Below are 11,747 nucleotides of genomic sequence, written 5' to 3'. Positions count from 1 at the left end.
CTATGATTGTTTATTTTTAGAATGACATTGTAGGGTAACCTGAAAGGTTGGATTTGGCTGGTTAGGAACTTGAAGCAGGTGGAATATTTAGGATAGATATGGCTGGTTTAAATGCTAATAGGTTACGGTGGTCAATAACAGACTTGGTAACATGCTGGATCAAATGCCTTATGATATCTAAGTGGATCTGTGCTTCTGTATTGTAGCTTCACATTTTATCAGAGCATGGGACCTTATAGTAGAAAGGGCAAATTTAGTGACAACTGCATATCTTGACTGGTAATTATTCTATCTACTCCTAACAGCCATGAGCTCAACATCCACACCAGTAAGCCATTTGTCTTTACTAGATGCTCTATTTAATAAGAAAATAAAAAATGGAATGTTCATAATAAAACTTTTTGATAAGAGCTGAACTAAAGTTTAAAAAAAAAGACCTTTTGAATTTACATTGAGATTATTAGGATTATTGGAATTATTGTTATTCATTTCAGAAAAACTATTTTCTAAAGACTGGAAAAAGAAATATTTAGTATTGAATAGCGACAGTAATCTGGAATGGTTTGAAGATGAAGAATGCAAATCTTTGGAAGGTGTTGTTAATTTGAAGGTATCTCATTATCTTCTATCCTTTACTTATTTCACTCATTGGACTGTGACCATGCTGGGGCACTACTGCAAAGGGTTTAGTCACACAAATCGATCCCAGTGCTTATTTTAAAGTTTGGTACTTATTCCATCAGATTTTTTTGTCTTTTTTGCCAAACCATTAAGTAACAGGGATGTAAATAAACCAACACTAGTTGTCAAGTTGTGTGTAATGGGGACAAATACTAACATACATACATACATATGTACGTACGTACATGCATGCATGCATACATACATACATACATACATACATACATACATACATACATACATACATACGTGCATGCATGCATGCATGCATACATACATACATACATACATACATACGTGCATGCATGCGTACATACGTACGTGCGTGCATACATGCATACATACATACATACATACATACATACAACATACATACATACATACATACATACATACATACATGCATGCATGCATACATATGTGCATGCATGCATACATACGTGCATGCATGCATGCATACATACATACATACATACATACATACATACATACATACATACATACATACATACATACGTGCATGCATGCATGCATGCATACATACATACATACATACATTCAATGCATATATCTAATTGACTTTTGTTGTTTTTTCCTGTGTTTATATATATATATATATATATATATATATATATACATGCAAACGTACATACATACATACATACATACATACATACATGCATGCATGCATGCATACATACATACATACATACATACATGCATGCATGCATACATACATACATACATACATACATACATACATACATACATACATACGTGTGTGTGCGTATGTGTGTGTGTGAGGTGATTCCCTACAGTTTCTGTCAGCCAAATTCGTTCACAAGGCACTAGTTAACTTAAGGCTCTGGTAGACAGTTTTAATGCCTTTACTGATCTCGTGCCAAACAAAGAATTTAGTTCTTTCCTTTTTATTTCCCAGCAAATAATGTCATTCCTAGCCATTGGTGAAGCAGCCAAGTATGTTCCTGGTAAACCTAAACTGCCACCTTATGGACAAGATAAGCTTTTAATGGCTGTACCAGACAAACCTTGTAGAAGCAGCAAGATTGAATGGTTCTTATTCACGGATGCAGACAACTTAGGGTAAGTAGAATGGACAAGGCAGGAGACGGGTAGCTTTCTTATTTATGGATGCTATTGTTGTTTAACCCTCAGGTCAACTCCAATTGAGCAGTCCTATAATTAAAAGCATTCTAGCTTTAATTTTATTTTTTCCTTTCAGACTTCTTTCTCTATCCAAAACATTTTCACAAGTTTGTTCTAAATGTCAGTGCTTGTTTTCAGATTTTAGTTTACCCCTGTTTCACACATTCTGAGTTATAGGTCTCAAGTTACCTTGGTGGTTAAAAAAAAAAAATTGGGAATGTGTGTCATATCTGATGCATGGGCATCAGGAAAATATCTCCTGTGTATCCCATGTGATAGTGTCAGGGTTATGATATGTTGCAGATGTCTGATATATCTTCTCTCCAGTGTATTGCCATGAATGTTCCAAGATGGTCGGGTTTTTCTTTCCTTTTTACTTGTGTTGGACATTGGACTGCAGTCTGAGGTACTGATTTGAAGGGTTTCAGTCTAATGAATTAACCCCTTTACTTTTATTATAAGCTTGGGGCTTTTTTTGTATTGGTCATTTTGCTGAGCTAGGTTGCAAAAACATAAACAAACTGGTTATCAAGTGGCGGAAGAGGGATAAATACTCACATACAGACACATGTAGACACACACACATACATGGCCACACATAGGTGAAGCAACCACGTATGTCCCTGGTAAACCTAAACTATATATATATATATATATATATATATATATTATATATATATATATATATATAAATATACATACATGTATACATACATACATACATACATACATATACATACATACATACATACATACATACATACATACATATATGTATGTATATATGTATGTATGTATGTATATATTTACACAACAGGCTTTCACAGAGTTTCTATTTCCCAAATTCACTCACAAGGCACTGGTCAACCTGAGTCTATAGTAGAAGATATACACCCAAGGTACTGCACAATAGAAGTCAACCTGATATCATATGATTGCAAAACAAACTTCTTAATCATACACCCATGCCTGAACCTATGTGGATATATTCGATCATTTTAATTATTAATTATTTTTTATTAGTTGCTTATTTATTCTGAATTCCTAATTTTTTTTCTCATTCCAGGAGTTGGCTTGAAGCTATTAAAACAACTGTAAGTGCCAATATTTAACCTGCAAATCTGATATATAACTCACACTTTGATCCCTTACCTTTTTTCCTTTCACATTTTCTAAAATAGTTTGATTTTTTTTTTATTATTGTGAAGATATAATATCCTTTATCTTTTATCTTTGACTTGCTTCAGTTAATGGACTGTGGCTATGCTGGCAGATCGCCCCTAGTACTTATTTTGGTACTTATTCTAATAGTCTCTTTTGTTGAACTGTTAAATTAAAGGGATGTAAACAAACCATCACCTATTGACAGGTACTGGTGGGGACAAGCATAACACAAAGATACATACATACATACACGCATGCATGCATGCACACATACATACATACATACATACATACATACATACACACACACACACACACAATACATGCATACATACATACATACACACACATGCACACACATACACACACAATACATACATACATACACGCATGCATGCATGCACACATACATACATACATGCATACATACATACATACACACACATGCACACACATACACACACAATACATACATACATACATACATACATACATACATACATACATACATACATACATACATACATACATACATACATACATGCACACACACGACAAACTTCTTTCAGTCTCTTTCTACCAATCCACTTACAGGGGTTTGGTCGGCCAAGGACTATAGTAGAAGACACTTACTCAAGGTATCACACTGTGGGACTAAACCCAAGACCACATGGTTGAGAAGCAAGCTTCTTAACCATACATCCACACCTGTGCCTACATGCTCATTTTAACATAAACACTAAACCTGAGGTTTGTGGGGAGAAGTATAGTTGATTGCATCAACTCCATTAATTCACTGGTGTATTTACCAAACACCAGAACGATTAAAGATAAAGTTGCCTCCAGCAGGATTTGCACTTGGAATGTAAAAGATTGTAAATAAATACTGCAAGATATTTTGTCTGAGACTAATAATTTTACCTTGAATATTTGTACAAATCTCAGAATACCGAGTACTTCGAAGAAAAATTCCACTACCTCATACCTCTCTTATCACAATTTTTCATGCCTATATTGTTCATGCTTCTTACTCTACAAAGAGGTGGACAAGCAAGAAAATATATGGGGTTGTGAGATCCCTTTAGTCACGATGAGGACATGGCTACTTCTCTGGAGCTGATGTCATGAAAAACAGTTCAGTACACTCTGTGAAGTGGTTTGTGTTCGGAAGAGCACTCAGCTGTAGAAACCAAGTCAGAAAGAAATGCTGAGTTAGATGAGGTGCTCAGCAGCCCATCTAGTTGAATAAACCTACCCATGTGCTAGCATGGACAGTAAACATGCACACACACACACACACACACACACACACACATCTTGAGGATATTTGTTATAGGTATAAGAATATACCATAAACAAGTATTAAAAAAACGGAGAGAAGATGTTGAAACATATAGATTTATTATAAAACTGAATTCATTGCATACATACGTTTCGAAATACAATGCAAAAATGTAAGAAAATATTTTAATCATAGTGATTATGATTATAATTGAAAATAAAAAATTAAAATTAAGAATAAATATAAAAATAAAATTTAAAATTTAATTTATGCATTGTCATTCTCATCATTGATGAATCTTTTGAAGGACATCAAAAAAAGTTTAATAAGATGAAGTAAAATGAGATAAAAATAAAATAAAATAAAATAAAAATAAAATAGGATACAATAAGAGAACATAGATGGGGCAATAAGGGAAATCTGGTAATTTACAAACCAAGTTGCGAACAGGAAAAATAATGATGTCAACAATAATAATGGTGAGAGAGACAAAAAACTAAAAATAAAAAATATATATCAATGTGTATGCAAGTGTATATGTGCAGTAAAACTATAACATAAGAATCTAACGGATGTCTTTTAAAAAAATAATAATAATAGACACCGTTCTAGATGAAATACAGTGTAAACAAGGCTACATGTGTCTCTTAGAGTACATTGTATATATACATATATATTTACACATATATATACACATACACATACACACACACATATATATATACATATATACATATAAACATATATATATATATATATACACATACATATGCATATATATATGCATATATACATACATATATATACATATGAGGTGGACGCAAGCTCAACTGCTGGTCCTGATGGTGTCCCAACAATCGTCCCCAAATCATGTAAGCGTGCCCTGGCAAAACTCCTCCAGATTCTTTTCTAGAGATTTCTTGCAAATGGCAGACTGCCAAGCAAGCTGAAGGAGGGAATAATATGCCCAATCCATAAAGGGAGAAGCAGAGCAGATGCCAAAAACTATAGGCCTATCTCTCTGACTTCACACATCAGCAAAGTCACGGAACGGATAGTCAGAGGGTAACTAATCGCATTCCTTGAAGAAAATAACTTGCTGAGTGATACCCAGTGTGGCTTTCGACCAAGTAGGAGCTGCCTGACTCAGCTCTTATAACATTATGACTGGGTGTTGAGGCAGTTACTCAACAACTCAAATGTGGACGGAATATACATTGATTTTGCAAAAGCCTTTGACAAAGTGGATTATACATTATTTACATTATTTACATTTGACTGATATTTGTCCTCCTCTTGTTTGTTGTTAACACAACGTTTTGACTGATATACTCTCCAGCCTTCATCAAGTGTCTTGGGGAAATTTTCTCATTCCTAAGGTATTTTTTGATGTTATTATCATTATTATTATTATTGAGTGAGAGAGCAGTGCATGCCATCAAAGTGACACTGGGGTAAAATATACGAAGCCCAATATACCCATCATGACTACCCGTCTGATAAAGGTACACCAGGCACATGCATCACAACCATATGTGCGCAACATGGTGATCTCATATCAAGATAAACAGCACATGACCTTGCAGGTGGGGCCCAGTTAGAATTTTCTTCAGGTTGAGTAGCCCATCCCGCTCAAAAGGTCCCTGAATAAGGGTTGTTTAAGGATGTTGAAAGAACCACCCATGTTTCCAGAGGTGAATTATTCAAACCCCAAAGAATCCCTCTCAACACATGGCTATGATGCTCCCCCACTACTTCTGCTCGTGATCAGAGATGCACATATCGTCAGCCACTAAGGGACATGCTCAACTGGTTAAGGTCAAACAACTGACAAGCAAATCTGTGGTATTGAGCAGAATATTTGCTGTAGCCCATCTTTTATACCAAGACAAAACAATGTACATGATAACACTTCCAATCAGTTAAGATCAGAAGCCATGAGAGCCACTGCCTGGTACTGCATCAGGGCAATTATTATTATTATTATTATTATTATTATTATTATTATTATTCAGGTCACTGCCTGGAATCTTGAGGTTAGGAGCCCGCACTCTTAACCACTACGCCATATGCCCATGGGCATAACTGCCCAGATAGTCATCCTTGCTAGCTATGCAGACGATATGAAAGTCTTGCAAAAAATACAGAACCCCAGCAATGTTGCACATCTGCAGCAGGAGTTGGACTCAATTTATAGATGCACTGAGTATAATATGCAGTTTAATGCTGAAATATTCCAAGCCCTGCACTACAAGCATCCAAAACTGAATATGAAACTTACAGGCTACACTGGTCCACAGGGAATTTCAATCCCAGAGCCTAAATCAGTGGGGGACCTGGGTATCAACATGAGTGATGATACTTCTCTCCAAGTGCACATTACCAGGATGGCAACAAAGTGCAGACGACTGGCTGGATGGATCCCAAGAACATTCAGAACCAGAGATAAGGAAACCATGATGGTCCTATGGAGGACATTTGTCCTCAGCCACCTGGATTACTGCTTCCAGCTATAGTCACCCACCAGTGTGAGATTAACAGCGGATGGTGAAGCAATCCAGAGAAGATTCACAAAGAAGATCGTCTCTTTGCAACAGCTCAGCTACTGGGAAAGGTTGAAATAGCTAAGACTCTACTCCTTGGAGCAAAAATGGGAGAGGTATGCAGTAATATACATCTGGAAGATCCAGGAAGGAATTGTGCTAAATTTTGGTATTGAAAGCTACACCTATACCAGAATGGGTCAACACCGCATAGTGCCAAAGATCCCAGCAATGCCATTGCATTGTTTCCTTTGGAAACAATTCAAACTTTGTATGAGTCCATAGCTCATAGAATTCAAGCTGTAATTACTGCCAGCTTACATTATTTTGTCCAACCCCTGTATATATATATATATATATATATATATACACATTTACGTATGTATGTATGTATGTATGTATTCATGTATGTGTGTGTATATATATATACATGCATGCATACATACATACATAAATACGCACACACATATATATACACATTATTTACACACACACACACACACACATATATTATTTAAAGGACATAATACATCTTTTTAAGTGCTACTAATAGTTTCATATGTTAAGAAATATCTGAAACATACAGACGCAAGCCACATATCATCATACTGAACTAAAAATATTAAATAAGAGAAGAAACATGAAAAAGTTGAGAAGGCAGCATATAGAAAATGTGGAAGGTTAAAAAAACGGAAAATGAAAAGTGGAAAATGAAAAACGAAAATAAAAACTAAAATGCAGGAAGTAAAAAAGTTACAAGAGTTATCCTCCTTAGACCTAAAATTATAAGGCTAGAAAATTAATCAGAAAATTAATTTTCCAGTTCTTCAAAAAAGAATTAATCAGGTAAAGGTGGAATTTTCCAGTTCTTCAAAAAAAAAAAAAAAAAGGAAAAGAAAAACCTTTAAGTTGTTAGTTCCGTTTGATTTACATCCCTTTAGTCCATCCCTTCACCTTTCATTTCTTATGGGATCAATAAAACAAGTACTTGATGAAATGTTGGGGTTGATATAATTGGCAGAAACCTTGAAGGCAGTTCCCTAGCATTGTCACAGTTCTATGACAAACCAGCAAAAGGATAAAAGAATCAGAACATAGTATTAAACCAATTAGTATGTAAACCAGTGAAGGCGCATGGCTCAGTGGTTAGAGCGTTGAGCTTACGATCACGAGGTTGTGGGTTCGAATCCCGGACCGGGCTGCGTGTTGTGTTCTTGAGCAAGACACTTTATTTCACATTGCTCCAGTTCACTCAGCTGTAGAAATGAGTTGCGATGTCACAAGTGCCAAGCTGTATCGGCCTTTTCCTTTCCCTTGGATAACACTGGTGGCGTGGAGAGGGGAGGCCGGTATGCATGGGCAACTGCTGGTCTTCCATAAACAACCTTGCCCGGACTTGTGACTGGGAGGGTAATTTTCTAGGTGCAATTCCAAGGTCAGTCATGACCGAAGGGGTCTCAGCAGTATGTAAACCATCACATCGTGTATAATTAGTACAGTTAGATCCAATATAGAGCAAAAAGTAAGCACTCCGTGAACTGAGTCTGTCATCTGGTTTTCTTTCCTGGTTGCAACTTATTTCACTCCTCTTGTTACTTTGAGTTCTTTTGAGAAGGACATCAATACACTTTATCTCATTTCTCTTGTAATATCTAAGAGTTTTGTGCCTGTGTTAAAAATTATGTTGTCTGTAGCCTTCTTGTTTAAATATTCAAAATCCTTTTTTCTATTTATCTTAATTATTTTTTTTGCAGTTGCCACAACAGCCAGATAGTAGCAACGGTACACCACTTTGCACTGAAACTTCTGTAAACATGCTTCCACAGCCACCCTTTTCAACACCACCACTGCAACCACTACCACCACCACCACCACCTCCTGGTACTATGGCATCTATTACAGATATAAATGTTGTAAACTGCATTTCTGAAGAGCTTTGTGTTTCTGTGTACCTGTGTTATGAGCAACTGTGCAAATGAGTGAAGGGCTGTTATTGCTATGGTTTTGTCTAGTCACAGATTAACTCTGATGGAACTGAGATATGGTTAAAAAAAGACATTGTAGCCCTGACCAGCTCATCTTTTTGAACATAATTTATTTCAGAGTAAATCATCTTTTGTTAAAAAAAAAAAAAGATTTGGTAGATTTCTGAGTGTGCCGTCTTTGTGTTAATTTACTTACTTAATCTCTTCACTGCCTATAGAGCATAAGTTTTCTCTGCTGTTCTTGACGCTGAAGAACAAGAAAGAATTTACAAGGCTACCGGTTTCTGGTTATCAGATCTTTTGTATTTCTCTCTCTCTCTCTCTCATACACGAAAACACACAGACACACAAACACACAGACACACACACACATGCACACACACACACACACACACACACACATGATTGGTAGCATTATTTAGGAATAAGATAGAATGCAGTGATATTTGTTTCAACTCTCTGTCCTGTGAGTTCAAGTCATGTCAAGATCAACTTTGCCTTTTATCTTTTTGAGGTAGATAAATTAAGTATCAGCCCAGTGTAACCCCACCCTGCCATCTCTCATATCATTGATATTTGCTGAATCAAGAATCTCTGCAGAGGAAGAAAAAAAATTGAAGATAATATCTGTTCTGTAATTGTTTGTAGTGTGGAGGCATATGGCCTTGTGGTTAGAGTAGTGGACTCATGGTCGAGGGACCACAGGTTCAAATCTCAGATTGGGCGATGTGTGTGTTTATGAGTGAAACAGTTTCAGCAGAAGGTAATGGCAAACTTCTGCTGACTCTTTTGCCACAACTTTCTCTCACTCTTTCCTCCTGCATCCAGTAGTTCACTTGTGACGGACCAGCATCCTGTCCAGGTGGGGAACCTATACGCCAATGAAACCTGGAAACTGGCCCTTATAAGCCAGGCATGGCTCAAAAAGGAACCAACAACAACAACAAATTGTTTGTAACATTGACATTTAATAAACTCTGTGAATCTATTTCAGGTGGACCTTATTATCTGCCAAATACCTTTGGTACAAACATCAACAGGGCTCCACCAAGCTATCCACCAATGTACCAACAGCAGGTGACAACCATTTCCCCTGTAGGATATCCAAGGATACAACAGCCACCACCACAGACTGTTATTGTCCGGGAAGAGAGAAGTTCCAATGATGGATTTGCTCCAGGTTATTTAATTTTTTCTTATAAATTCTGAGTTCAATTACTCCTGCTACCAAATGTACTTTTTATTATATTAGCGAGACTCCCATAAAGTTAATAGAATAAATATTTGGCAATTATAGGCACAGCTTAGCTGTGTGGTAAGATGTTTGCTTTCTAACCACATGGTTCTGGGTTCAGTCCCACTGTATGGCACCTTGGGCAAGTGTCTTCTACAATAACCTCAGAATGATCAAAGCCTTATGTAGTGGATTTGATTGATGAAAACTGAAAGAAGTTCTGTGTGAGTGTGTGTGTGTGTGTGTGTATGTGTTGTGTGTGTGTGCATACGTGTGTCCTCTTATCTCAACATCATGTGATGAATGTGAGTCACTGTCGTATAAGTGATGTTCAAATTTTTCATTTCAAATTTTTCATGGAAAACATGTCTAGCCATGGAAAAATGAGGATCAGTGACAGAAAGAGTATCTGGTCGCAGAAAATCTGCCACAGCAAATTCTACCTGACTCTTGAAAGCATGGAAAAGTGGATGTTAAAATAATGATGATGATGATAACTTTTGCATGTTACTTTATAGTATATACTCAATATCTTTTCCATGTTACAGCTCAATGATTGTGATGTAATATAGACCATCTATTCTTCAGCTACTTGTAAATACAGTATAGATATAATCCTGAATTATACTTTCTGTTACAGGTCTTCTTTTGGGTGATGCCCTGGGATTTGGCCTTGGAGCTGGATGGTTTTCAGGCGGTGGCTATGGTGGTGGGTATACAGGATTTGATGATAGCCAAAATATCCAGATCAACAATTATTATGATGTCGATAACACAAATATTGAGAACACTGACTTCACTGATGTTGATAACAGTTTTGACACCAATAACTTCGATATTGGTAACAATGATGGATTTTGTGATGATGGATTCAACTTCTGAAGACATGAGACCTGAACACTAAGTGCAACTATATACACTCAAATGAAATTCTGCACATGAGAAACACATATTTTGACATAGCTTTAGGTGTAATTATACTCTATTTAGTCAGACTAGCCAAATTTCATCTTAGAATTCAGATAAAAATTAAGTTGAAATATTTCCCAGAATACTATTAACCATGACAAATATAATATGTTTATATCCAAAATGGTATCATTTAATGATAATTTGCCTTTAATCTGCTTTGGATTTTGGCTACTTATAAAAAAGTATAATGCAACTAGCCAACTCAATAGATTGTTTCTTGCTTACAAAACAGATTTTCTTCTGATAGAAAACTGGTTGAATCTTCTTGCAGTCAAGTGTAGAGCTATTTAAAAAATATTTCTTTGTGATATATGTATACACTGTATGCTAAATATATATCATTCTTTTGAATGCAATTTACTGGTATTCAATATTCAGTTACTGTTACTTTAAATTCATAGAAAAATGTTTTAAAATATTATTTTACGACTTTATTAAAACGTGTTCTGTAAAGCTTGCATTATAAATAAATATGTTCTTATATGATCAAGAGTTGTTTTTTAATGCCTGTCCACCCACCTATCTGGTTCATATTGCAGATCATGAGACCTACTTCTCATTTTGCTGGCTAGATTAGAAGTAGGTTATTTGAGCTTGCAGAAGTATGAGAGCATAGATGAGTTGGTATGTGCTGCGTGCATAGAGGAAGAATGTCTTAGCCAAGACCCTCATAGGTAAGGAATTCTTCCAGATAGGTAAAGGTGATAGAGTGGATAGAG

General features: G+C 36.0%; 1 protein-coding gene across 3 annotated transcripts in view; it reads left to right on the top strand.

Annotated features, from left to right (window-relative positions):
* LOC115217471 (leucine-rich repeat extensin-like protein 3) overlaps nt 1–11,480 on the top strand; it is a 15,414-nt gene extending 3,934 nt beyond the window's left edge. For 2 of the 3 annotated variants that reach the window (XM_036507402.1, XM_036507403.1), the window contains exons 2-6: nt 1,622–1,785; nt 2,915–2,942; nt 8,592–8,718; nt 9,817–10,002; nt 10,697–11,480. In XM_036507402.1, the coding sequence (XP_036363295.1) occupies nt 1,622–1,785; nt 2,915–2,942; nt 8,592–8,718; nt 9,817–10,002; nt 10,697–10,938 (747 nt within the window). In that variant the 3' untranslated portion in view covers nt 10,939–11,480. Of the gene's footprint in view, nt 1–494; nt 611–1,621; nt 1,786–2,914; nt 2,943–8,591; nt 8,719–9,816; nt 10,003–10,696 lie in introns of all 3 variants that reach the window. The other variant, XM_029787176.2, reaches the window with a different exon arrangement.
* Nucleotides 11,481–11,747: the final 267 nt, after the last annotated feature.

This window comes from Octopus sinensis, linkage group LG11 (assembly GCF_006345805.1).
Source record: "Octopus sinensis linkage group LG11, ASM634580v1, whole genome shotgun sequence".
Taxonomy (NCBI): Eukaryota; Metazoa; Mollusca; class Cephalopoda; order Octopoda; family Octopodidae; genus Octopus; species Octopus sinensis.
The sequence above is the reverse complement of the archived record's forward strand: the minus strand, read 5'-3'. Positions and strand labels throughout refer to the sequence as shown.